We start from the raw sequence: 27903 nt of genomic DNA, 5'->3' as shown, positions 1-27903 counted from the left end.
GATTCCACTCTTGTCGGGGGAACCGTGCCTGCTTACCTCGGGTTTCACAGTAGTGAAGCTGCGTTTAGCACATGATTTGGAACTACACCACTAACTACGCAAGAACGTTTTTTTTTTTTTTTTTTTTTTGCCACATCCCGCTCCCAACTGTGCCATAGTCCCATGGTATTCATGTGAGCAGAATAAATCACGGGTCCCGCAGAACACTTGTTCTAAAGCGAAAAATTCGCTCGAAGAACAAATATTTTCATTTTGCAGGTGTCACACGCACGGTGTATTGCTAATCGCGACCAAGCCTGAATTTCTCAGCACCGATTGGCTCCCTTGCACACATTGCGTAAAATAACCAATCACACGATGAAGAAATTCGATCCGTCGCTCAAAAATGACCACGTGACACCGGGTTTTATCAAAAGCAGATATAGCACATAACGACAAAACTGGTAGTGGCGCGGTAATCTCTGGTTGTAGCCAGCGCCTACCCGCCAAACTCCGATCCCGTTTCCTCTGTTCCTCGCTGGTCTGGCAACGCCAAGTTTAGAATTCGCTCTCTAATCAACATGGCAACGTTCAACGACAAGCTCGCACCGCATCTCGGGCGAATCCGAACTCCTGGACATGCGGACAAAGTTTACAAAGATGAGTGTGTCTTCTCGTTCGACACACCAGTAAGTTTATTTCTCAACGCGCTCCCATTTGCACGCATAGGCGCATTCGTATCCCACTGCTCGCCGGCAAAATGTCGGGGGTGGTGGACGCACCACACGAGCTTTTAATCGCAACGGTGTAAAGGCCATTGGCCTCTGTGCATATGCTTATCAATATTTACTTTACGTGTATCTTCATTGGTACTCATGCACTGTGATGGTTGTTGCGATGCCCCGCTTTTTTGTTGTTGTTGTTGTTGGTGGTGGTGGTGAACGCGTCCGAGCGGTTTCGGCGCAAATGCGTTCACCAACGCCGACTCACTCTCGTGCGGGGTATTTTGCATCAAGAGTTACCTATTAGAGTTCGTTGAAAAGGAAGGACGGAATGCGTAGTACCCGTACCTTTGGTTGGCGGGCTGCCCTGCGAACTCACGGAGGACTCGCCGCCGTGTATTTCAGGAGTCCGAAGGAGGCCTCTACGTGTGCCTCAACACTTTCCTCGGATTTTCCAAGAAGTATGTGGAAAGGCGTTACGCGAAGACGGGGAACGCCGTCTACCTTCACCTGAAAACCACAAAAAAGGAGGTGCGTAGCGTGAGCGTTGATTCGAGACCCCTGGGAACTTTCGCCGCAATGTTATCGGTGATGTAAACATACCGCAGGTGACGGATGACAGGCCGGCTGCCAAGAGAGCTGCTCCTACGAAGCTTGCCATCGGTGGGTAACGCATGCGTCCTGGAAGTATCGTTGTGTGGTTTGCGATGGCAGCCACAGTGGCGCTATACAGCGGAGCTTTGCTTTGTTTTATTACGACATGTTTTATTACGACATTTTCGGCTCTTATCATCATACTCTCACCCCACACTCTGCCATGTAATACATACACATATGTACACGCACGAGCACACTTGCATCTATACATTTTACATTGGTTCTTGAGCTACATTTGTGTCCATCCATCAATGCAGAAATAATTTTAAAGGTTCTGCATAAGGAAGCACTTCAAAACTGACCAATGCATCACATGGGTTGCTTCAAACAGCTTGAGAAGCCACTTAAAAGGCTGCATTGTTTAGTGGTAGTGCATTAGAGATATTTTTCAGCTACTGCTTCTGTTGGAGGACCAAGGAAAACATTATTGCTGTATTTTTCACTGAAAGCTGCAGCACGTGTGCCCGACTCAGATTGCAATCTTTGCTCATAATGTTGAGCAAAAAAATATCAAACACCTTAAGGAACAATTGATACAGACAAGAAGAAAAGCTCTTGCTTGGTGTGCAGTGCATTCATTTATAAGCTTTATAACATAATTGGCTTTTATTTTAGGTTTGGAGGGAGGTTTTGATGTTGACATGGGCAAGAAGTACGAATATGAACATCACAACTCTCTCGTCATCCTGCCAAACTTCGACTCGGTTCCCCTGCCGAACACACAACTCCCTGAAACGGTGTGTCTCGTTGTCAAGTTCTCGATCGTTAGCGTGCATGTGCAGCCACATTCATTAAAACTCCTCTTCCTTGCAGGTGCAGCTTTCCATTGCAGCTGTTCTCGCAGCTGACTCTGCCAATGTTGTTAATGAGTTGGAAGCCATGGCTGGAACATGGGATGGAGAGAAGAGAGTGCCATCAAAGTAAGCGTAGGTCTTTCTTCGGTGATAGTGAGTTCCCCTCTGTGGAACAGTAGCTACGATGCTCGGCGTATGACGGAAAGTCTGAGGGTTCGATCCCTGCTACGACAGTCTCATTTCAAGGGGAGATGAAATGCTAGAGGGCTGTTTACTTTTTCGATGTAGGTGCATGTTGAAGACTACCAGATCAGAATTTTCTAAGTGCTCCACTATGGTGTTTTTCATTAACATAGTGCGTAACACTCCAGATGTCAACATGGCACGTAACACTCCAGATGTTAATCTTATTATTACAGCTGAAACTTGATTCAACGAATTTCGTTTTATCAAGCTCTTGGTAAAATTGAAGAAGGGATCTTTTGGTAACTCGAAAGCTAAAATTGTAACTTAGTGTCGTCCGAACGCTACCACAGCATTTAATTTGCTGCGAAAACACGCCTGGCTGTATGTGAAAAGTTCACGGGCGCTGCAGCCCGAGCATGAAGCCTCCCATATTTGCCAATACAGACGATATGGACGGTCATGCGAAGCTATGACAGGCCGCCAGTACTCTAATACAGGGTGATAAAAGGTAGTTATTGTGCAAGCAGCTGAAGCAAAAAATTTGCTAGGAGACGATCAGTGTCACTGTCGCATTAACTATTAAATCCGCATAATCAAGGCAACCACTTTTAGCAGGGACAACGAATTGCTACTGCCCCTGGCGCCATTTGATATGAAACAGCGCAACCAACTGAGGCATACAGCCTCGTAAAACAAAGCTATTGGCATGACTAGTGGCTAGGCGTTTAAACACTATAATGTTATAGCGTACATATGAAAAAAGCCTGTCTCAGCAAACATTGGACATAAATTACTGCTTGTTTATTTCCAGAAAAAAAACTTCATTAAATCGTGTCTCTTGAATGCTTTGTGTATTCAAGTTGATGAAAACATTAGACCCTATTTGTGTCTTTCGTCGGTGAATTTAAATGTTTCGTTATTTGAGGTTTCCTTGAGTTAACTTTTAAATGTGTATTATTATTATTGTTGTTGCTGTTGTTTATTTTAATGCTTTGCAAGCACTCGCTTCAAGACTAAAAGGGAGGCTAAAGAGGAGAATAATTTTTATTGTACCAATAGAATACCCTTTCTCAATACCAAAAGTGCAGTACTACCACTCTTTCTAAACGAAAACGGTTGGTAAGCTTGAAAGTGGCTGCAAAGAAAGTGCAGGTCGTTGCAGTTTGCCACATGAACTCTCGCTAATGTGATAAACTTTCAGTTTCTGCTGGGACCTGCATAATTTTTTTTGCCAGTAGAAGTTATATAAGTTACCTTTTATTCATGTGAAGAATCGAACATAGCAACTTTTATTAGCCAAGTCAGCCAAAATATGAAATAGCCGGACTGATGTTGGGGTGCCAAGGCTTTGGTGTGAAATTCGACAACAAAACTTTGTCCTTTTTTTTCTTCACTTGCAATAATGAATTTCAGATTGTAAAACTAAAGGTAATATAGCTTTCATTTGATTGCTTACCACTCCAATTCCAATTTATTATTTCAATTTGATGTCCCTTTAGGATAACTTTCGATGAAGAATATTAGCAGTTGCATAAATAATATGAGGGATCAAAGCTTGCCGTGAAAAGCTATATATTTTGTTATAAACATGTTATGTGATGTAGCCTTTTCAAGACCAGTGCTGAACTGCTGCTCCAACATTTAGAACTATGCTGTCTAGGCATATGTTTTTCTCACCATGTTAACGGTACATTGTGTTTTTTTTTCTGTTCACGGCACAAGCCACTGCACACAGTTACCAGAGTGCATGTATCTGCTCACTGTTATGGCGGCCATGTGATGCATTATTTCTTATGCCTGGCTTGTGTTTTTTTGTTATTGCCTTTTGCACTGTGAAATAAAATTGTACTGCACCTATTCACCGCAAAATTTATATTTTTCCTAGAATTTGTGTATAATCTGTGAATGCAGCTTTTAGAAAACATGGGCACGCGTAACAAAATTTCACACTTGTGGCTTGCCTTGGCGAATGACAAGTGATGTCGAAACGTTTGCACGTGCAAAGTTTTGTGTTTAGCAATTTCGAAGCAGTAGTGCCATGTTATGTCTGCCTGCTTGCATCGCTATATCTCTATATTTGGAAAGAATGTCTATAGTGCAACTGCTGATGTACTCATATTGGGCGAAAAAGGAACAACAGCAGAGCATTTTTCCATATCTTGATTTCCTACCCTCATTGTGTCTGTTGACTGTCATGCTACAAAAATTTGAAATGATGATGGACCCAACGAGCTTCTGCAATCTCGTTGCAATATAATGCATAACTGATTCTTCTTGTGTCAACATTTTAGCATATATACAGATTTTTTTTTTCTGTGTGGGCCCAAGTCTCTCAAGACCTGAGGGAATCGTACTTGTCTGCTGGTCTTGCATACAGAGGTCCAAGTTGACCGGTCACTCCACATTAGCTTGATTCTAATGGATGATGTTTATACCTTAGGGACACTCAGAATGAAGGCATTTTTTTTATATATTACTAAATTACTCATTCATACTACTCTGAAATTTCTGCACCAAACATCGCGACAACATATATTTGGCACCATTTGCTCTACGTAATTTCGAACTTGTAAAGATGAATCTGATTGTCCTTTGAGGGTGCCATAGACTTGACTTGGCAAGTTTTACAAAATTTTGTTGATTCAATGTCGCAAAGTAAAAAAGTCTGCTTTGAAATCCTTGATGTCATGTGCTGCGATTCTGGTGTGAAATTTAAAAGGAAATTTTAAATTTTGATCTTCTCTTCTATTAGTAAACCTGTGATGGTGGAATTAATCTCGTAGTACAGTTTATCAATCTAATCCAAATAATTCTTTTACTTTAGTGTTCCTTTAAGAGAGGTTGTTTTAACAGTTGGAACAAGCTGTGCTTTCTTTTTCTCTTCAATTCTGCAGACACAGCGACACACTGGTACAGCTGGACAACGGTGTGAAAGTAGCTCCGACGGGCTGGAAATGCGAAAGGTGTGACCTCACCGAGAACCTCTGGCTCAACCTGACAGATGGCGCCATACTGTGCGGCCGAAAGTACCACGAAGGCAGCGGGGGCAACAACCACTCGCTTGAACACTTTAAGAACACTGGTTACCCACTTGTAGTAAAGCTGGGCACTATCACACCAGAAGGGGCCGGTGAGTAGCAATGCTTGAAGTCTCTGGAGCACTAACTGTTAGCACCGCAGTCTATTGCCAGCCACTGCTGTTTGATTTTCTTTTGCTTAAAGGGGCCCTGCAACACTTTCTGTCCGTGGTCAGAAACGCTGGCGATCGGTAGTAGAGGCTCCTGACAACATGCAAGCCAAATATTATAGCGCAGCAGGCGGCCTGGAGTTCACAATAAATTATCAAAGTCTGCTGAAAATTGCTTTCTCTTCTCTCGACAAATCACGGAATATGCCTAAAAATCACACGTGACAAGCCCATCTATCAGACATTGGCTGATTTGAGCATGGCGCACTCGCTCGTTACAGAGATTGCCGCGGGAGGCCGCTACTTGTCCACGCGTGTGCTGCGATCACACTGAAAGTGCCGCACATTCGGGAAAAAAAAAACTCAAGGTCACGAGGCGCGCGTGACGTTTTGCTGCGGCCCTGCCATCCCTCTCTGCTTAGCTTCCAGGACTTTCGTTGGGACGAGAGAAGAAAGAATGTAATTGCATGCTACGAACCTTTGTAACTCTACTCAGGCTGCACGGATTCTTAGAATTTTAGCGGCGTTGAATTTGTGAGGCAGTAAGCTCTTCCAGTGAATTCATTCCATGGTTACTTGAAGAAGTGTTTGAGGAAAAAAATCTCGTCCACACATTTTTCATGCAACAAGCACTGCTTGAAAAATATCGACATGGTGTGGGACTTCTGGTTCATCGTAACCAAATGATTCGAACAGGAATTATGCCAAGAAAAGCATAGAGGACATTAATTGTCTTTGACTGTATTTTTGTAATTATGAAATAAATTGAAATGAACTGAAGTGGGCCAAAAATTACCCTCCATCAGTGTGATCTGAACCCACTACATTCAAATTGCAATTTTGAAGCTTTACCGATTGAGTATTGGTTGCGTGTTTGGTGTCCAAGCAACACAACTGGAGAAACATTCCTCTCTATTCCATGCTAGTAACATGGTAGCAGGATGTTCAGTTTGATACGACTCTTATATTTAAGACATTAATTAGCTAAAATGCTGCCTAGGTAATGGCAGGCGTCTTGCTATGTGTTAACAGAATTCTCAATGGGGCCTGGTGAGGCTTTCTTTAACTAGAGTGTTATTTTAATTGACTAAAATATGTTAATTTGCCAGATTTACAGTGCACGTAACATTATGCCAGTGTCATACTGTTCATGATTTGTATTAACTGCTCATTTCTCATTTCAGATGTGCACTCTTACGATGAGGATGATATGGTCATTGATACAAACCTTGCCAAGCACCTTGAGCACTTTGGCATAGAAATATCCAAGATGAAAAAGGTATGTTTTCTGCTGTGTTTGCCTACTTTAAAACGCATCCTTGTTTGCTTTGTTTTTGTGCCTGTTTTTACTTGTGCTCATTTCAATTCATTAAAATAATAAAAATAAAAATTGAGGCACATTTTTAACACTGGCACTGCAAATTTGAGCAGTGTCACAATCAGTTCAACTAAAGCATTTTGATTTGTGCTTTGTAGGACCAGGAAAAAAAAATAAAGCAAGAAAACTTCACAATAAAATGCTGTGTTATAAGGGGCCACAAAGACAGTAAATGAAGGCTCTTGCTACATTAAAATAGACTTGACTTTCAAACAACTTACTCCACTTCGCTTTTGCACGACACTGAGCCAGAAACTGCTGTTATCATGTTCGTTCATGGGGGCTTTGCTAGTTTCCTCGCAATGCAAAACATGTGCTTATCTGCACAATTTAGTATTCACGGCCAACATTGTCTTGCGTCGAAATGCAGACAGAAAAGACGATGCTGGAGCTGGAGATAGACCTGAACCAGCGAGTGGGCGAGTGGGCACTGATCCAGGAAGCTGGAAGCAAGCTCACGCCATTGTTCGGTCCCGGTTACACCGGTCTGGCCAACTTGGGAAACTCTTGCTACTTGAACTCGGTCGTTCAGGTTGTGATGAGCATCCCGGAGTTCCAACGCAAGTGAGCAACTCCCTTTTTTTTCAGCTGTGGCGTTGCTGCTGGCTGCAGCTCAGCGTGGTTCAGTTAAGGTTCATGTTATTAAGCAGTTCGTTTTCACGAGATTATGAGGATTGGTGTCCAACTTCATAATGCAGGGTCACTGTTAAGCAGTGTTTTGTACGCTCTTATCACGTGTGGGTCACACCGTGGGATTCAGTGGTTGCTCTACACTGCTTTAGCCAATAAACCAGAAGCAGTTTTTTTTTTTAATGATGAAGATAGTGCAGTGCACTTGTGTTAATTTGATGTTGTTGGGAGTGACAGAATGGCTTGAATTAATCCAGCGGGTTGAATTAAACAAGGTTCTGTGATACCATTAGTGCAACACTACACCTAGCTTTGTGATTTGACACTGGGAAAGACGAGTTTAGTGGGAATCGCAGGTCGCGCACACATTTGTCCACAATGTTAGTGCAGCTATGATAAAGAACACTGTTGGTTGACAGCTTGTTTGATGGTCAAAAGGGGTTATTGAAGGGCTACACAGTAAAAGCTTGTCGATTCGGATTGCACAATATAATAAAAGATGTCTGAATTAATCAAATTCTGAATTACCAAAGGTACCAAGCAAACAATTTTAAGAATGTCTACACACTCAAACCTCAATATATCAAACTTGCATCTTACATGAAAAAAAGTTTGTTATATCCGAAAATTTGTTATAAAGGTTTGTTTTTAACACTATATTTATTGCAATACTGCTTTTTATTAATTTCGTTACAACCGATATTTTGTTATATCCGGTTTCATTATAATGAGGTTTAAGTTTACATAAACAAATTTTCATTCTCTTGATTAATACGTTAACGGTGTAGTATAAAAAGCAGTATAAAAACCGAAATTTTCATCACTCGCAACTTGGTTCATTATGTTGTCGCGGCTGAAGACAGTTCAGGCTTACCACACTGGCGATGCTGACTGTGGCGCCTCGGTTTGGTTCTCCCCGAATACCGTTCTAGCTTTTTTTTGCGTCGCACATTTGCGGCGTAATGTGTTTGGCATGCTCTAAAAATTGTCTGAATGAGTTGGGTTGGGGCCAAGTATGATCGAATTAAAGATAGTTTGATTCCATTGAACAATGCATACACTGGCTGGGAACAGAGAATGTGTCCTCCAATTATCCGATTTTCTGAATTAATGGTTGTGTAATTAATGAGGTTCTATTGTAGTACATGAACTCTGAATCCTGTGAATAATGTTATGTTCATTGCAAAATGGCGTAATGTTCCTTGTATTGCGAATAAAACTGGTTATTCATGTTTATTGACATGGCACTTATAATTAATCTGTCAAAATGAGGCATTTAATAAATTGATATCACTGGGTATTTCAGTGGAAATCATTGTGTTGTTGTCTCTTTCTTGTCCTAGGTACTACGATGGTGCAACTCAAATATTTGACACTTTTCCACCTGATCCTGCTGAAAACTTTACAGTTCAAATGTAAGTTCTTTGTGAATGTTCGTCTTGCAGCGTTGTGCCTACCTTGTCACGTCACACATTCTAAGAAATTTGCTGTCTTCTCTCACACGGAGGCATTGGTTATGTAGCATTTATTTTTCTGCCAGGATATGCTTTATGGTGGCATACGCTAGTCTTGAACCAGGCTGAGAAAGCTGTTTAGTGCAGCTTGAATATTTTTTTGTGCACTACTGACAATACTGAAGTTACAGGCACCTTGTTGCAAGGTAGAAAAGCTACCATCTACAAAGGGCAAAGCTACAAATGGACTTGCTATGAGAGTGCAATAATTTTGAAAGTTCTGCATGCAATAAAGTATTGTGTAAAACACAGCAGAATACCATTATGAAAAGTATTTTTGGAACCTTCCAGCAGATAAAAAGAAAATGCTTTGCATTTTAAGATGTTGTAATCCATTATCACGTTGATACTGCTTTGAACGTAATTGCAAATGTTAGAAGAAGGGCGCTTGTAATTATCTTTCCATTATTGGGGGATATGATTAGTGAGATTGCAGCTATGTTGAACATCACTTCATAAAGTGTGGTGCAATGTACTTTCCTTAATTTTGCTATTCAGGACGAAGCTAGCAGTTGGCATTCTCTCTGGTGACTACTCCAAGGAGCCAGCCTGTGAAGGCAGCAATCAGTCTGAGCCAAAGGTAAGCAACGAGAAAAAGGGCCAGCACACTGCCTATTTAACGGGACAGATTATAACAAAGCATCACAGCTGTACGTATCGCAGTAGGCTATGCTGGAACACTAGTATCGCATTCGGAAAAAAATCTTTCATTCTGCAATGCTAGCAACCGAATGGCAAGTGGTACTTGCATGTCCAAACTCTTTTTGGTCTTCGTGGCTGTAGTATGTATGTACCATATTCACTTGCAATGCCAATGCCCCCCCCCCATGCCCCGCCGCGGTAGTCTAGTGGCTAAAGTACTCGGCTGCTGACCCGCAGGTCGCGGGTTCGAATCCCGGCTGCGGCGCTGCATTTATGATGGAGGCGGAAATGTTGTAAGCCTGTGTGCTCAGATTTGGGTGCACGTTAAAGAACCCCAGGTGGTCGAAATTTCCGGAGCCCTCCACTACGGCGTCTCTCATAATCATATGGTGGTTTTGGGACGTTAAACCCCACATATCAATCAATCAAATCAAATGAACCCACCCCCCAACTTGGTCGTCGAAAAAGAAAAAAAAGATTTAAATCTATCCGCTTTATTTCAGTATGATAACCAGTGCCGTTGACGATCGAAAGAATGTTAAGTCAAGCCATTGTATCGCAAAATAATGATGCAATAAAAGTCATAACTTAATTTAACAACTGGGAGCAGCTCGAGCTCGGATGACGTCAATTAAAATTTAAAAGCCTAGCCTTTTGCGGCAGAGCACCATCTGTCAAATTCAGGAGAAACCTCTTTGCTTATACAGTAAAAGCTCGTTAATTCGGATTTCACGGGACCGAAAAAACTGTCCAAATTAACGAATGAACAGGGAAAACATTTAAAATCAAGCTGCAGAAGCATACCTTTATTTGTTGGAAGTATTTTGCAATTGTCGTCTGCGTTTTCGCGCAGATTCCGGCTGACATCACAATTTTTCTTAACTGTTCCAAATGGCCAACAGCACGCAAGCTGTCGGGAGTGTTCAGGCAAGCGTCCTCTAATATTAACAATGCCTCCGAGACTTCCCGTGAGGTGCGATGAGGTCGCGGCTGTATCTCCTCGCATGGTTCTTCGTCGGAATCGTGGTCTTCATGGGCGCCGGTGACATCATTAATAATCTCTTGATCGGTCAGGAGACCACTCGTGGCGACACCATGATAAACCGCGATGTAGTCCTGAAAGGTCATATCTGTGGGAAGGACAGCATCGAAAGTCGGGCAGTCATCGTCGGTGGACTCGGCTGCCACCTCCTCGATGCCATCGTCAGCTACTGCTGCGTGCTCGGGCCTCACAAAACCACTGTGCCGAAAACAGTCGGCGATGACTTGCGGTGGAGTGTTTTTCCACACGTGGGCGATGATGTGCACTGTGCCGAGTAAGTCCACTTGATACAACTTTCCAGCTTCTGAGCATAGGATCATTCGCTCTAGCAGGTGCTTGCGGTACTTCGACTTCACGTAGTGAATGATACCCTGGTCCATCGGCTGAAGAGCAGACGTTGTGTTGGGCGGCAAAAAAACTACTTTGATGCTCTTCAGTTCGATTGTACAGTTATGGGCACTGCAGTTATCAACAACCATAATTATCTTGCGGTCCTTCGACGTGAAGTGCTGGTCCAACTGCTGCAGCCAGCCGCGAAAAATGTTCGATGTCATCCATGTCTTCCTGTTCGCTGTGTACTCGACAGAGGCTTTTGACGTTTTGAAAACAACGTGGCTTAAGCGCCTTCCCGACTACAAGTAGTGGCAAGCGCTCCGTGCCAGTCATATTGGCGGCAAGAAGCACAGTTATCCTTTGCTTGCACTTCTTGCCACCAATGCACGCGTCCCCTTTGAAAGTCACCGTCTTGTCGGGCAGAGCTCTGAAAAATAGAGCAGTTTCATCTGCATTGAACACGTCACGTGGTTCATATGCGGCGATGTGCTCCAGCAGCTTCACATTTCTCCACTCGGTGGTCATGCTTTCGTCAACACTGGCCTTTTCGCCGCACACACTCCTGAAGACAAGTTCGTGTCTCTCTCGAAACCTCGCAAACCACCTTTCTGACGCTTTGAACGATTCAATGTTCATCATTGCAGCGTACTTCTCACCTTGCGCCATGATGAGAGGTCCGCTCAAAGGCAGATGCGCGTTGCGACAGTCAGTAATCCACCGGAGCAAAGCTTCTTCGAGCTGGGGATGAGCTGCGGTTCGCAACCACTTTCTAGAGGCATGAAACTTCTCGCTTTCGAAGGCTTGTCGAATCTGTTGTTCATTTTTCACGTAGGTTCCCAACGTGCTCCGCTTCACGTTGTACTTCATCATAACCTGCTGTCGCGATTCGCCGTTCTGCAGTGCTTCCAAAATTTCCACTTTAGTCGCCAAGTTCTTCACGTCGTAGTTCTGCCGCTTTTTTGGCGTTGCCATCACTGTAGCGCACGATGGTGGTGGCATGCAAATACGGTCACAATGGAAGAAAAAGAGAACTCCGCAAGAAGAGATGGTTCCGACACGACAACACAAGAGAAAATGGCGTCGGAGGCGCTGAGTGGAGAAGAAAGAAGACGCCGACGTTCGGTGACGCTGCGATCGCCCCCACTAGTTGATGATGATGGCGATGCCACTCAGGTTTCGGTTTCACTCCAGTGGTGCCAGCGCTGCTTTATCACACTTTTGTGTAGCAGCAGCCGTCAGCATTTGTCCGAATTAAGCGGTGTGGAGCCGAATTCCGACAAAATAACGAAGGTTTGGTCCCATATATTAACATGCACTTTGGCCGGGACCAATAGAGCCGTCCGAATTTCCGAATTAACGGGTGTCGAATCAACGAGCTTTTACTGTAGCGCCACGCAAGCACAGTGGCAAGAAAAGAAAGTGCGTGGCCTCCGAGACGGCAAGCGTGCGGCGTGGAAACGCTCCACATGTCCGTCATCTCGAAGTTCGTGCAAAACGCAACTGCGCCAATGGCGTATTGCGCTCCCGCAACGTTTGTGTGCCACCATCCGACGCTGCGGTTTTGTTGTCAGGTTCGTCGTAGTGAACTTAGTTGGACACCTGCTACGCAGGGTGCTTTCAGCTGGTGCGCTGTCTGCACTGCTGGTTTTAAACTTTTAAGTTGGTCGAGCATGCGCTGGAGTGTGGGAACTAACCGGCTGGACGACACTGACGTCGATCCATGGGCAATCATTAGGATAGAAAACAAGAAGAGCTTTGGGTTACAGAACTATTTGTTGTGCATTTCGCTGACCAAGACAAGCAAAACTCTCGTGCAAAATTTTCGCTGTTACAGTCGAGCCCGTTTAAAACGAACCTGAGGGGGACGCGGCATCCGTTCGCTGTATCCCGAAGTTCATAGTAAATGGAACACAGCTTTTAAAAAAAGTTGCGAGTGAAAACGCAAACTTTTTTTGCCCCAAAAAGTCCGTGATGCACGTGTTTCGAAGAACAGAAGTGATAAGGGCGGTCTCTAGTTCATTTAAAATGGCAGGGTGCTCGTTCGCTGAGGCCCGTGGCATAAGCTGCATGAGGCACTGGCTCCAAAGTTTCGTCGTTCTTGCAATTCGATTCCTCCAAATCGCTCTCGCCACGTACTTCATTCACAATGCCCCAATCTGTGCACGGTTCTGCAGTGTCGGCAACATAATCGGCCGTAATTAAACCATCGCAACATATGTCCCACCCTCTCTCCCAGGTCGGAGTTGACGATGCACGGCCACTAATCGCCGCTGCAGTTCGGAAGCTCATGGCTCAGCATCAGGCTCGACGTCGACGAAGTTGGCCTCGCGAAAACAGTTTCGCGCGCATGTAGTCGTCACCGTCGCCCACGAAATATTCACCATCTCCACAGCTGAATACAGGGAATCCCGAAGCGGCAAGTTGGCTGCCAGGTGGCCAACAGCTATGAGCAAGCGCTCCGCAATGCGGCACCTAACGCGCTGATTACGCTCAAGCCAGGCGGTCACACTTTTGACGTTTTATTGAGCGGCAAAAAAAAGCGTGCTAGTCGTCCCGTCGGCCATCATGACCACACACGCACACCAAGAGCGAGCAAGACGCGCACACGCGACGCACATGCCAGAGCGCGTGCAACAGCTCTGGGCCCGTTTCTAGTTGGAAAACGAAACTAATTTGAGCCAGCGTGGCGGGCGTCGCGGAGCAGTGGAGACGGGCGGAAGGGGTTGTGATTAAGAGAGGTTAGCAGACTTGCGAGAGAAGGGAAACGAGTTGCAATAAAGAGAGGGGAGGATGCGGCGGGAGAGCGACCTTGAAAACCAAAACACATGGGAAGAAGGCAGGTTGGGTAGCTTGCTTGAAAGGTTTGCGAAGCTCGCACGTAGAAAAACTTAGAAAGAGTGCATGGCCGCCTGAATCGGTGCGCGCGGCAGTCTTTGAAGAATCGGCGGCCGTGGTCATAAAATCATTTTGTTGCGCCAGCGGGTTTGCGTGGCCTCACGAACTTCAACATATCGCGATTTGTTTCGCACAAATTTACAGCCGTTTTCGCGCTTCCGCACGCACACGGAGGGCATGCTTGGTTGAGTGCAAAGTAAGAGAGAACAAGTCCTAAACACGTCCTAAACACGAAACGAATCGCAAATTATTAGAGTCGGTGGAGTAGCGTACGCGCGTGCACTAGACGCAGACTATCGGATGAGGTCGGTGGCCGACGATGTTGGCAAATGGTCTGGTCACTCCAGGCCGGCAACGCCAGCGACAGTACCAGCAATCAAAAACAGGGTAGATGGCCGAACAGTCTTCGAAAGATCGGTGGCAGTGCGAAAACACGGGCCTCGTCTGGCGATGCTGGGTGCTCAGAGTAGCAGGGCGACAAAGGACGGAGGGGTGCGTAACAAAAAGTGGTCGGGGAGAGCGGCAACTAGGGGGTCGCGGAGGCAGGATCGGCGTTTAACAATAAGAATGTATGGGCACCTCGCCGATGCCTGATTGGTGGTCGAAATCGGTTTCCCGAGAAGTCGGCAGACCGCTGACTCCGTTCGCTATAACCGATCAGCGGCGCTCGGTTACAGCGATCGCACTTACAACGTTCGTTGTAAGTGCAATTTTGTGCCATTGAACCAATGTATATTTTCACGGTCACGCGAATATTGTTCGTTTTAAGCGAAAGTTCGTTTTAAGTGGGGCCGTTATATGTGGGCTCAACTGTATAACTCCAGCATTATGAACCATCCCCCAAACTGACATCAAATTTTATGAAAAAAAAAAGGTAGGTTCATTACGCGAGTAAATACGGTATTGACGAATATCGACCTCTGATATTCTCTCATTTCTCGGCAAGGTGTCCTTTGTACGGAGCTTTTATAACTTGCACTAGATTCTCTTTGCTTGGGCATCTTATGGGAACCTGCAAGTCTAGCCACTCTGGTGCACTTTCGCCTGGGTGCAGCATCTTTCCTGGAACCGCCTTGGTGGTGTCGCCTCAGAGGACGATGTTCAGACGTATGACAATAGTCCGGCAAGCTTACGCCTAACCGCTTCGACTCGCTTTTGCGTTCGAGTGGCTTCCTTGTTTGCTGCTGCTTCTTGCCGCCAAAAAAGTAAGGTGAGCGGGACGATTCACGCTGCGTTCGCGCTGTGCTGCACATAACGTTCCACCGACAGGCACATGCAACGATTGTGTAAGGCCCTGTGACAACGGTTGTAGTGGTTGGCTTTTGGATGACTCTTGTTTGATTTTTGGTGGTAGCACGTGACTTCCATTTGCATGCTTACTTGTGTGCAGGCTTCATCGCCAGCAATACTTGCTGTTAAAGGGGTACTGACACAAAATTTCGGGGCCGAGATAGCCTGGGGGGGTCGATTCTCGTGAACATCCGTATATGATCTGCAAGATATCAACAGCGAATATAGCTTGAAAGGTATTTTAAATTAATTTTGAACTTTGCATGTGGGACCGACTCCATAGCGCTATAGACACCCTCGGAGGTGACCCCAAGGTGACCCCCTACTTCCCTCGCGTCACTACGCTGCGGCCGACAAAACAAGTTATGGTGACTTCATAGCCACCATTTTTTCTTTTGCCGCGTTAGTTTCTGAAGTCTATATTTTTCGGCGGCTAGTTGCGGGTGCGTGGCCATGGCGAATGCTTAGAAAGTTTTGTGTTTGGCGACATTCCAGTGCCGTTTCCTATTCGAAAGTAATTCTTGTTGCAGATCGTGCGGAAGTGCGTCGCAGCTCTGTGCTAGCGTGGTCAACAGTTGCACACGCTAGGTGGCGCCAGTTGCAACCAGTTTTTTTAACTCTCTCAGACCAATGGGAGGCGCTGCTGTCCAGCTCGGCCATTGTTGATTAGCGCTGGCTGGTCCAACGGGTAGAGATGATGGCTAGAGCCAGCGGAGCCCTGGAATAGGGGCCCGACCATTTGGAATGCTCCGCGTTATGCGCAAATAAAGTTTTCTCTCTCTCTCCCTCTCTCTCTCAGACCAAAACTGAAACTGATCGGTAATGAGGGGTCTTCAATTATCTATTGCGTGCTGCAGCAAACAATGTGTCGTGTCATGACTAACAGCCCTACAGCAACGCATTGCAGCAGAAAAACGAGAGTCCAAATTTTTTGTGTCAGTACCCCTTTAAGGCATATATCAGCTCTGAATTCCTGATAGGCTAAGCATTTACTATTCTGAAGTAAAGATGACTTACTTTCTTTTTTTTTTTTTTTGTTCTGGTTACAAGTTTTACAGAGGCTATTCCTCTTAACTGCTAATGTATCTGCTGGGAGGTGTGAAGGTTCTGGTTTACGGAAGATGCGAGTTAAGATTGAAAGACCTTTGGCTGTTTTAATTTGTATAATAGGACAGCCTTAGCTTTGTATTTACAGCGGTCTGCTGCGGAGCACTTTGCCCTTGCCTGGTTCGTACGGATAGTTAACAGATGCCTTTGTAATAGTAAAAAAAAAGCTTGAATAAACTGCCGGAAGTGTGGCATAGGCTTTGCATTTAAGTGGAATGTCAATATGATTGGTAATTATGGGAATAGCAAAATTAGTCTAGTTTCCTGTGATGCCTGTGCACATGAACTTTGCATTTTAGCTGGAGACAGTAGTGTGAGCTAATTTTATATTATTGCTTGTTTCATGTTTCAGCCTATTAAGTGCTTAAAAAATGCTGTTTTCTCACAGACAGGGGTCTCGTTATAAGCTATGGCAGAAAACCAAAATTCAGTAGTCTCATGCTCTGCCATGTGTTTTCTTTTCGTCCTTCTTTCTGTGTTTTAGGAACAGGAAGGTATCAAGCCGCGCATGTTCAAGACGCTGGTTGGCAGAAACCACCCAGAATTCTCAACTAAGAGGCAGCAGGATGCTCAGGAGTTCTTCCTATACTTCCTTGAGCTTGTTGAAGTAACTTTTTTTTGTTTCTCTCTCTCTCTTTCTTTTTACATGGCTCGCCAAAGAAACTAAGCTCTTGATTCAGTCTGCTGATACTAATTTAAACGTGGATAGTTTGGACAGCATCATTGCATTGTTATTGGTCTCATACGACAACTGAAATTTCCAACACCTTGGGACAAATAGCAAAAAATATCTAATTTGGGCAATAGATGCAACCACACATGTATCGTTTCTGAAATAAAAAAGCTAACTGCAACAAAACATAATAAACTAACCGCTCAGCCAAACTCTTCTTTTACAAGTTTTGCGAGACCACACGCTAACATCCAGGGTCTCCATCAACCATAAGTGAATTATTTCATAAGCAAACATTTCTTTTACTTTATACTCAAGTTTTCGGTCTCATTCTTTGCATTAATTTATGATTGAGAAGGTCGTATCTCTGAACAGCCAACTTATTGTACTAAATTATTTCTAATGTTGCCATGTACGGGTGGTACAAGTCTGTGTACTTCAAGTCTGTCTTTCTGGTAACAATATGGGTTACCTTATCCATCAATTTCTACAGTTGTAGGCTTTGTCGTGAGAAATGTGATGCTGGTTAATGTTACATTTAGTGCTGATATGCATATACAGTGGATTTTCGATATGCATATACAGTGGATTTTGGGTAAATGGAAATCTGATAAACGGAACTTCTGCTTAACTGGAACAACTGCCTCTGATATGGTTGGTTTCATCCTTGCGTACTGCACTCCAGTTCACCTCTCAGTAAATGGAATCCATGTTAAACGGAACGCATTTTCCCGGTCCCTTCAGGTTCCATTTAATGAGTCCACTGTATATGATACCGGGACAGTGAAAATTCTGTCGCTGCTTTTGCCTTAATGAACAGCAACTATTGGGTGCTGGCCGTTACACATTGGGACACATTTTGCAGAGGAACTGCCGCAACGAGGTGAATCCTGCAGACTGCCTGAAGTTTGAGTTGGAAGAACGCATCCGGTGCACACAATCTGGAAAGGTGCGCTACACTAAGCGCACGGATTGGCTGCTCCCTCTGCCAGTGCCACTTCATTGCGCGTTGAATAAGCGTGAGTGGTGGTGCCAACCTTTCCATTGCACCAGTGTTCAGCTTAGATAAAGTCATCCGAGAATTGATCTGTGAGATTTGATGCACGGTCAGTGCCGTCATGATCATTGTATTATTAAGAGTGATTGTTATATTTTTTTGTGAAACATGACATGCAAACGATCTTGTGATCGTAACAGTTGCGATAAACTGCTGTTTTGTGTATGCACAGCATGCTTCAGTGTGCTCCAATTGGACACGGCGGAAGAGTGTTAACGATAATAAGTGTTCTCTTCATCTTATTTTTCACTCACTGTTTGATGTGCAGAGGAAGTGGATGCTTACGAAAGCAAGAAAGAAGAGCTCCTAAAAAATAATGAAAGAATGTGAGTCTCATTGTTTGGATATTTCTTTTGTGGTCTCTAAATGTCAGTTACATGTGCAAACCTTCTTCATTGTTTTTCTCTGTTTCCTTCTCAACTTCCCTCTGCGTAGCGACCCTGAAACTATTGTCAGGTCAAAGATCCCACTCTCGGCTTGCTTGGAAACCTTTGCTGGCACCGAGCACATCAGTGATTTTTTCAGCACGGCCGTGAACAAGAAAGTTACTGTAGAGAAGTGAGTACCCAGTTTACCAGAGCTCTGAGCAGACACTGATAGAGATGGTAATAGATGTTGGCTAGTAAAATGCATGATTTGTGTGTGTGTGTTTGCACCTGTGAGAGAGAAAGTGAATGAGTGGGAATGTGAATGTACATTTCTTCAGAGAAACTACAGCGAAACTTCGATTATACGTCCATGATTTCGTGAGGAACCGGTTTGGTCCTGGCAAAATCCCCATAGAAATAATGTACTGGTAACCCTGATTATACTATGCAGTTTTACGCTGACCCCACATCTTATGACTTTCAGATTCATTCCAAAAGAAAAACCACTTTTATTCAAATCAAACATCAACCAAATATTCACAGGCGCAGAATATAAATTTGCATTCCCCCTATGTTGACAATTGGAAAGAGTGAAACAGCATGTCTTATAATAGAAAATATATTGAATGCGGAGCATTTTATAGTCACCTATTCGCAAATTCGACGTCGGCAGTGTCGTCTACACTCCCACTGCGCATGATTGCGTCTTGCGTCTCGCACTGCATGCTCGCATCTCGTGCCAACTGTGGCCCCCCTCCCCTCTCTCTCGCCTCGCAAGGCTGACGCAGGCAGGGTCTGCTATAGTAAAAACATACTGCTCGCGCTACACAGCCGTTCACTGGCCACCCCATATATGTCACTGGATTCCGCGTTTGGAATTCAGTCAAGGGCGTCTTTACTTGGCTTTCACTTGACTTGCTGCGTTTCTTGACTCGAGTAGATGCGATGGAAGCAACAGTACCTTTAATTAGTAGTGGTGCTCAACCCAACACCAGCATCCCACCACTCATTGAAGGCAACGCTTCTCCTTCATTCAATAAATAAGAATAATAAAGATGAAATAACAAATCAGCATTCCCAAAAGATGCCCAATTATACAACATTCACGCGATGCCCCCACCTCTCTGCGACGCATTTACTCTAGTTCCCCCCGTGGGAAGATGCAGGCGGCTTTTTTTTCTCCTGGAAGTTCATGCGCTTCTACGTATGACTGGATTGTGTGTGTACGTATCCAGGGTCATTACCTAGTCAAGCTCTGTCCACACAGAGTAGCTTCAGTCAGCCGAAAAGCCAATATTTTCGCGTTTTTGGTCCGTGGAAACTTTTCTTGGTCGACATACAGCTGATCTGCCTTAGTCGCACTCGCAGTCACAGGCTTGCGCATGGATAGCTGTTTTCACTGTGCAAAATTACTTACACTTGACTTCAACGTTCACAATAACAGTGGGACACCACTAGTTGCACTTCACAAGCCTACAAATTACAATGTGCAGATCTCAGTCGTGCACAAAAGCATTCTATGCAAACTCGTGGTCTGTCGCCATTATGCGATAGCAATGACACTGTGTCTGACCCGTGTGATGGTAGGCTGTTTGCAACGCGGCTTCGTTTTCATTTTCACGGGCAGGCAATTTTCGGACATTTTTATTGGTAGAAAGATGCACATTGGATTCAATTTTTTTTTTAAGATTAACAATAAAGATTTGCTTGCACCTCCTTCAACTAAGGTAATGCTGCTATTTGCTGCCACTGCCAAGAATAATTTAATCGACCTGCCTTGCAGAGGCACAAGGTCGTGCTGTGGGCTTATACCAGTGGTCTGCACCCGCTTTTTGGGCAAGGCTGCGTGTCGCTGCCTATAATCTTAGTTTTTTGATGATGCGATGTGTGGATTATGTGACGGTTTGTGTGGTACCCTAAAAGTATTATGATCGGGGTTAATACTTTTGTGTTTCCTGTCTAATGGGATCTGCCACATCAGCCATGCTTTCATTCTAATGATTTATCACCTCCATTAGCCTAATCACTTCATGTCATTCAATATGCAAGATGTTTTCTATGAATTGAAAATGGCATTTCATTGTCTTCTTGGCAGGACCACCAGGCTTCGCACGTTCCCCGATTACCTGATGATACAGCTGAAGAAGTTTGAGCTCGCTCAGAACTGGCTTCCAAAGAAGTTAGGTACGAGAATACCCAAGTTCCTTTGACGTCTGTGGCAGCTTCGAAAAGAAAAGCTCTGTTTGTGCTTTGAATATTGCTAAGATTACCGAACAAAAATAAATGCAAGACTGTCTCTGTCGCTTGTTTCAGATGTTGAGATGTTAATGCCTCAGCAGTTAGACCTGTCTTTCTTGCGGGGAAGTGGTGTGCAGCCCGGAGAAGAGCTGTTGCCAGAACCTCAGGAGACTAATGAAGGCTCTACACAGAGTGAGTGGTGTGCTTCTTTTTTGCAAGAGTCTTTTCGTCAGTATAACCCACCCCTGCACGCAACCAAAAAACCCGATCATCAAAACGCTGGACAAATAAGTATTAAAAAGAAAGTTCTTGTGTATTGCCGTGAAATCTCTTCCTTGCATTACTGTGGACAGAACGCGTGTACCGAAATTCGTGTGTTAATTACATGCTGATTTTAGGTCCACATATTCTGCACATCTTATGCAGGCTTTGCGTGAGGAAACACAGGGTTTGAAATTAATGGTTTCAGTTTGGTGTGATGTCATTCTACTTATTAATCCGATGACAATGGAGGGTCACGTCGTGTTTTTTACAGTGAAAGCTGTCGTGAGATCGGTTTTAGTGGCGTAGTCGTTCGTGGCGGCCACTGGTGTCCGTAACTGCTATCGCGTGAAATCAGAAAAAAAAAAAGATATCCAGGATCAAATGGGATTTCAATCCGTGCCCTCTGCACGGCAGAAAAGTATTCTGCTGCACAACCACACCGATTCTTGAAGCTCTTTTGCAAAAAGATCCTATGCAAGCGTCGCGTTGGGTAAGATAGCATGTTAAGTTATGTAACGTGTGATAGGAGATTAAAATAACAGGGGTCACAGAATGTGAATAGTGTAATGAGTGGTTCATTTATGTTTCGAACACATTACAAAAAGTTCAGCCATTATTCTCTGCAGCATCAGCAAAGTGCACATAAGTCCTTGCAGATGTGTAGTGGTTGCTTGCCTACTTCGTAAAAATTATAATTTATGGCGTAATGGGTACCTTGCAAATGTACGTCTAGTAGTCGCTCCGGGAGAGTTTAGAATGGGTGCTGGATATGCTGCTCTTCCAGCTTAGACTGTTGCTGTGCTGCGTGTCCTGTTCAGGCCTGGCGTATTTGTTGCTTCCGAAATGCATCACGGTATGAATCGGCAAAATGGTTAGTTTTGTGATGCCATGGGCCACTATACCGTAGTAGTGGTTCTCAAGCAATCCAAAAAGTGCAACATGTCAAGCACAGGAGACTATGCAATAAATGACATGTTGTTTTAGTTCATGAAGAGCAATGAAAATCTGCTTTGAGTTCTAAGATGGTCGACAGTAAATGTGAATTGGTTTTCATTCTGTGAAGGGAAACTCTGGCAGCTTTTGATCATTTATTATCGCTGACACTAATTGAATGTTTGTTGGCAAGCATTATGTAGAAAATTTGCCCTGCCAGCCATTACAGATTCGTACCAGCTTAACTGGGTTACAGGCATAGTTTTTGAGACGACCCAAAAAGGAAAAAAAAGTGCTTCTGAATTTCTTTTCAGGTAAGCATCCCTGTGTTGGTTTAGATTACTTGCCCTGAGAATTTATTCTGTTCTTCACAGAGTCAATAATAGCTTTTCTTCTTTCAAGTTCGGGTCACAGAGAGTGAGCTCTGCGTGACACGAACGATGAATCCTTGGACAAGCGGCAACATTCTTTCTCGCTGACTCCAGTCGCCTGCTAGACATTGGTCTTATCAGCAGAGTCTCTTTTCTGAACAATGTCAATTGTTTGCAAAATAACAAAGCTTTTGTGTTTAGTCCTACTGGTTCTGCGGAAAGTTTTGTGACTGAAACCCCAAATCAGATGCTGACACATGGAACGCGCGCCACAAGATGTGGAGCTATATTTGGCAACGATGTACACATAAGTATGGCAAACGAAACAGCCATGTGGTCAGGTATAATTTCTTGGTTTTTTTATTTGGGTGGTTGTATTCTGTCCCTTTCTTAACCCTTTTGCCACCTTGTGGGTTTCCACAGAATTCATATGCAATACTTGTCTGTGTGCTTTAAGTTCTCGATGAATTTACCCTGGCATTGTCAATTGCTAGCTTCTTGTCTAGCTCAATTGATAGAGCAATCGCTTCGGAAAGGCTTTGGTCCCGGGTTCGAATTTTTTGGCAACTAAGAAGCTTTTCTTTCTGAGGAATGCGTACTGATTTCCTTGTGGCTTCATGCTACAAACGGGTGGTTGTGTTCTTTCCCTTTCTTAGATAAAGTACAATATTTCTCGTTTCTCGTTGAGGTTACACGAGTGTAGTCGACTGTACTGTGTATTCCAAAAATCCTTGTCTTTGCAGCTGTGGAACTAAATAGGGCCTGGGTGGACCAGCTTGTAGACATGGGCTTTCCACTGGAGGGGTGCAAGAAGGCAGTGTTCTTCACACAGAACTCCAGCATTGAAGCTGCCACAGAGTGGGCCATGGATCACATGAACGATCTCGGTTAGTGGCGTAGTCTGTTGATCCCCCAACGACCTGCTTCGATTTTTCTAGCGAAATTTTCATCATTGCACTGAGGCCTAGTATTGAAACAAACATAGCATTCCTCTTTTTGCTGTAGTGGTTAAGTTTTTAGCAAGCTTTGGTGTGTTCTAGCTGAGCTTTCTGCACGTTGAAGTGTACCATTGGAAAACCGAAATGAGGAGCATGATCAAGCATAAGAAGAGAGGATTTTTCTGGCTAAGGGTTTCATTTCGCAGTGTCCCATTGTGCTTGCACTAGTAAAATGCAGGCTATAGTTGAGCTGCAGTACCTATTCAGGTCACAACGCTAAAACCAGCCCGTGGGCTTTGGGTTTATGGCACAGTCGTGTAAGTTTATGGTGTAATTTGTCAAGAGCAGAGGGAACGATTTCTAACTGACTATGAGGCTTAATTGCAATTTTCAAGCCGCGTAACGCGGCTTGAAATTAATGTGTTTGGTTCATGTGTTCTCGCGAGCCTCGACTACCAATCGGCCGCGTTTTCTCACCGAGGTGAAAATGTTTTGTGGGGCCCTATTAATGTCGAAAGTTGTGACATTGATGGTCTGCTTACTGCAGTTCTTTGTCATCGGTAATTTGTTTTGTGTGTTTTTTTTTTCATTGGAGTAGTAAGTGCCTATTGTATTTCCTGCATAACCGTCATTTTTGCTCTACATACCTAAATTAAACTTAAAAAACTCTTTTTACCTTTTATGTTGCTCCTGAAGACTTCGGAGCACCTTTCGTGCAACCTGGCACATTTCAGGCAGATACAGAAGCACTGGCAACAATAACAAGCATGGGTTTCTCCCAAGATCAAGCGCTCAAGGCTCTTAAGGCTACGGTGAGAATGGCCTTTACTTGTTTAGGAGACATTACTGCAATGTGTTGACTGTTGCATTGACCACTACAGTCTCTCATTATGACAAATTTGCATCATACCCAAAAATAAGTTCGTTATGTGTGAAAATTCACTATAAAGCTTATTTATAACACCATCCATTGCAAGACTATTTTTTATTTACTTTGTTATAACTGATATTTTCTTATATCAGTGGTCGTTTCATTGAGGTTATAGTGTATTTTTCTTGCCGACGTTTGAAAGGACTTAGGAGGAGTGTGTGGCCGATATGCTCTAGTGATTCATTCTACTTGCTTCTTGCTACTCCTATTGTTCACCTTTCATTCTCGGCTGACGCTGTTAACAGGGTGGACGTTCACTCTAACGACCGGCAAGGTATCAAAAAAGTGAAATTAATGCCAGAAACGGCATCACCATGAAAAGGCAGGCTTCGAGTAAATTCATTATATGTGTGAGCATTAATGATGCTTCTAGTGTGTTAACTATGCCACCTTTTAATGACTCTTGCAGTGATCTACAATTGCTGTCATAGCTTACATGGTAGAGCATTGTGCATGTAACACTAAGGTTGTAGGTTCATTTGCCACCAGTGTTGAGCTGTTTCCTTTTTTTTTTCTTCATTTCAGTCAATTTTCTTTTATCTCGTAACTACACAACTTCAGTTGGGAACTATGATTAGGACCCTGTATACGTTTTATAGCTTAATTGTATGCTACAAAGAAATTCAGAACATGTGCAATAGCAAAAATATAAAGTTTCTATGCCATTTACATCTAAAATTTACTTGGGATGCAAATCACCTGCCATAGTATTTGTCCATACTTTGTGTGTGAGTATTGCAGCGATGATCAGTGCCTCAGGATGTGCATAAATGTACTTATTTTGTACGTGTGCATATGCAGCTGTCTGCAAAAGGCTGCCGCATTTTCTCATGTGCACTGGTAAAAATAGCAGTATTTTATGAAATGGATGTCATGATGCTGACAGTTCGGTTAACGAGCTTGCCAACAGATCATAAAATGTGATCACAAATTTAAAGCATCCAGATGTGCCGTGTGAATACAACACTGAGATACCACTGTGCAGCCATGGCCAACAAAGGGCTATGTGAATTATGTGGATCACGTTTACCCCAGTTTTTTGCTCAGATATCTGTGCTTGTATGAAGGGTGGCCCTTGCGTGAAAATATGTGGCATTGAGGATCTACAGAAGGCTTGCATCTACAGAAGGCTTTCCGAGTGTGCTGTACATCTGGAAGTTATTGCAAGTTGTTATTGCAAGACACATTTGTATTGTAAATGTTGCAGCTATTAAAAAAATTATTTTGTGTCCTTTAGGATAACAATGTTCAGAGGGCCATGGACTGGATCTTCAGCAGAGCGGATGACATGCAGGTAGAGAGTCAAGAAGTTGCCATGGAAGCCGAGAGCCCGGGCCCTCGCATAAAGGATGGTCCTGGAAGTATGTGCTTCTACCATTACGAGTCGTTTGAGAAATCAACTTCAGGGATGGGTGAATGGTTCATTTGTAATTCAAAAGAAATGGTGATTAGGTCGAATAATATTGAATCAAATAGTTGAAATAGTATATATTGCATACACATATTATAAAGCTGGCGATTTTGGTCAAGGCCCAACAAACTTGCACTTTATTTTTTAGAATGAGAACTACGCTTGTCCAGATGTCACATTTTTGGTTTGAAGTACAAGCAACTTTGAATAGTAGCAGGATTGGGATAATCGTAGGATGCAAATGATATGCAGTGACATTGTTTTGCAGTTTGCTATATTTTCAAGGTCGTATATACCCAGATTACCTTACTTTCTTGAAGTTGAAAAGTGTGTTATACGAGCTTATAAGTTCTAAATATTATTATCATCATCATCATCAGCCTGACTAGTGGGGGCAGTCAGGCTGATGATGATGATGACTTTTAGAGCTTATAAGCTTGTATAACACACTTTTCAAATTCAAGAAAGTAATTTGGGTATATTTGACCTTAAAAGTGCATCTTCACGACTATGCTGGTTTACCCTGATAAACTAGTTTCACTGTAAGGATGTTCCACAATGCAGTTAAGCCACATTTTCAGGGATTACATTTGATAATTTTTTATACGTCAAATTGTTTGTTTTGAATACTTAAAAGAAATTTCATGTTATTGAAATTCGTTTTGAGGCAAACTCAAGTACTTTAATACTCGTTTGATTATTTAAAATGCTAGAATAGTCGCCCATTCCTAATCATATTAAAGGGGTCATAATCGTTTTTATCATTGAATGACCTCAGTATCTGTATTTATTGTCTCGCGAATCGATTGCCGCAAGAACTTCTCAGATTCAGCAAAAATAAGTGACGTTAGACTGGTTTTTCGTGTGTTTCAAGTGCTTTTTCTTTTCTCTAGTCCAGACGAGCACTTTTGACGCTAAGCAGGGAGGAATGCTAAAAGAAAATAAGCTTTAAGTCAGTGCGTGTCACGTCCTTGAGCGCGTGTACCGAACCGTGATTGCTTTTGAATGTTGTTATTTGTGTACGTGAGTGTGACTCATTACATAATGTTTTGGAGTGCTGCGCTGGCGTGTGGCAGCACCCCATGGCAGTAAGCGCATGTGATCCATATGTCACACTTGATTCATGTTGGCCATTAGTTAGTATGCGGCATGCCAAGCAGTGGGGTGCCAGCAGCTCTAAGGAAGTGTGGATGGTCCTTTGTATTAAAAGAGGGCAGGGCGCAGAAGCAAGTTACGGAAATATGGTTCGCAAATATAGTGCATTAATATCATACTGCTCCTCCTTTCTCACTCATTGTGCTTTTGCTGCTATCAATTCCAATAAGCGTACACCGACAGCACAAATTCTTTCATCAAAAACTACCACAAGGTTGCCGCGCCCCATCGTTGCCTCTCGGACTATGCATTGTTAACGAGGAACTTGCCATTAGAGTGATGCACTGTCGCTAAAACTGGCGGTGTCTAAAGCATAGAGAGCAACGAAGGAGGATTGGCGCCATATATATGTGCATGCCATATTTCTGTACCGTATTTGCATAACTTCGCACTGTGCTTGTAAGCCTTTCTTAGGGCACACAACTGCAGGATTAGGGCGAGATTCACGGCATTGTCTAGTATCGGCAGGGTGCGATTTCTCACCAAGCCCAAAGGGTGGTTCACGACTCTCTTGAATCTGTGCAGATTATCAGCTAGTGGCATTCATCAGCCACATGGGCGAGTCCACCATGGTGGGTCACTACGTGTGCCACATATTCAAGGACGGCCGCTGGGTCATCTTCAATGACAACAAAGTGGCCCTGTCTGAAAACCCGCCCAAGGAGTTCGGCTACTTGTACCTGTACCGACGTGTGCCAGACTCATGACTAGACGGACCTTCCTCACCGAAGCGAGCCAAAGTCGAGGAAAATACCGCAGCGCCTGTGTCACCGATGAGCAGCGTAGCTTGATTTGCAGGCCTGCCGCAGTACCTGTCCTCTGGAGCTATTGACTTGGCCTGTGAATTCAACAAAATTGTGTTTAGTGCAGTTTGATTTCTGTGTTGCTTTGCTATCATGCACTTCCTTTTGCGTTGTTCCTACTATTTTTTCACATGGTTGAATGTTTGAGAGTTTCCTCCTAATATAATGAATACTGTGTCAAAAATTATCACAGTTTAATCCATTCAGCTTTAAGATTAGTGCCTGTGTAATGCTTTGTGTTGCATCAGGTATACCTTTTTTTTTGTAACAGCAGTATTGAGGAAGCTTTGGCTTTCTTCTATTGATATGTGTGGATTGGTTTTTTTTCTTGCAAGCAGTGTAATGAATATTCATTGATAAAGCCCACTTTTCAGAGATTTGTTTAGACAAGCTTATTACAAAGAA

The 27903-nt window shown here is 43.7% G+C and overlaps 1 protein-coding gene across 1 annotated transcript; it reads left to right on the top strand.

The window, feature by feature from the left end:
- Nucleotides 1–443: 443 nt before the first annotated feature.
- Usp5 (ubiquitin specific protease 5) lies at nt 444–27903 on the top strand. The gene is made up of 20 exons (XM_037428404.2): nt 444–668; nt 1107–1232; nt 1310–1364; nt 1974–2095; nt 2172–2278; nt 5233–5468; nt 6710–6804; nt 7274–7467; nt 8877–8948; nt 9546–9627; nt 16841–16963; nt 17895–18048; nt 18355–18412; nt 18522–18644; nt 20550–20638; nt 20768–20884; nt 23004–23147; nt 23895–24010; nt 25367–25490; nt 27221–27903. Exons 1-20 carry the CDS (start codon nt 561–563, stop codon nt 27400–27402), a joined length of 2427 nt encoding a protein of 808 aa, XP_037284301.2. The 5' UTR covers nt 444–560; the 3' UTR covers nt 27403–27903.

The sequence above is a fragment of the Rhipicephalus microplus genome, chromosome 3 (assembly GCF_043290135.1).
Source record: "Rhipicephalus microplus isolate Deutch F79 chromosome 3, USDA_Rmic, whole genome shotgun sequence".
NCBI classification, from domain to species: Eukaryota; Metazoa; Arthropoda; class Arachnida; order Ixodida; family Ixodidae; genus Rhipicephalus; species Rhipicephalus microplus.
Note: the sequence above shows the minus strand (reverse complement) of the source record. Positions and strands in the feature narration are given on the sequence as shown.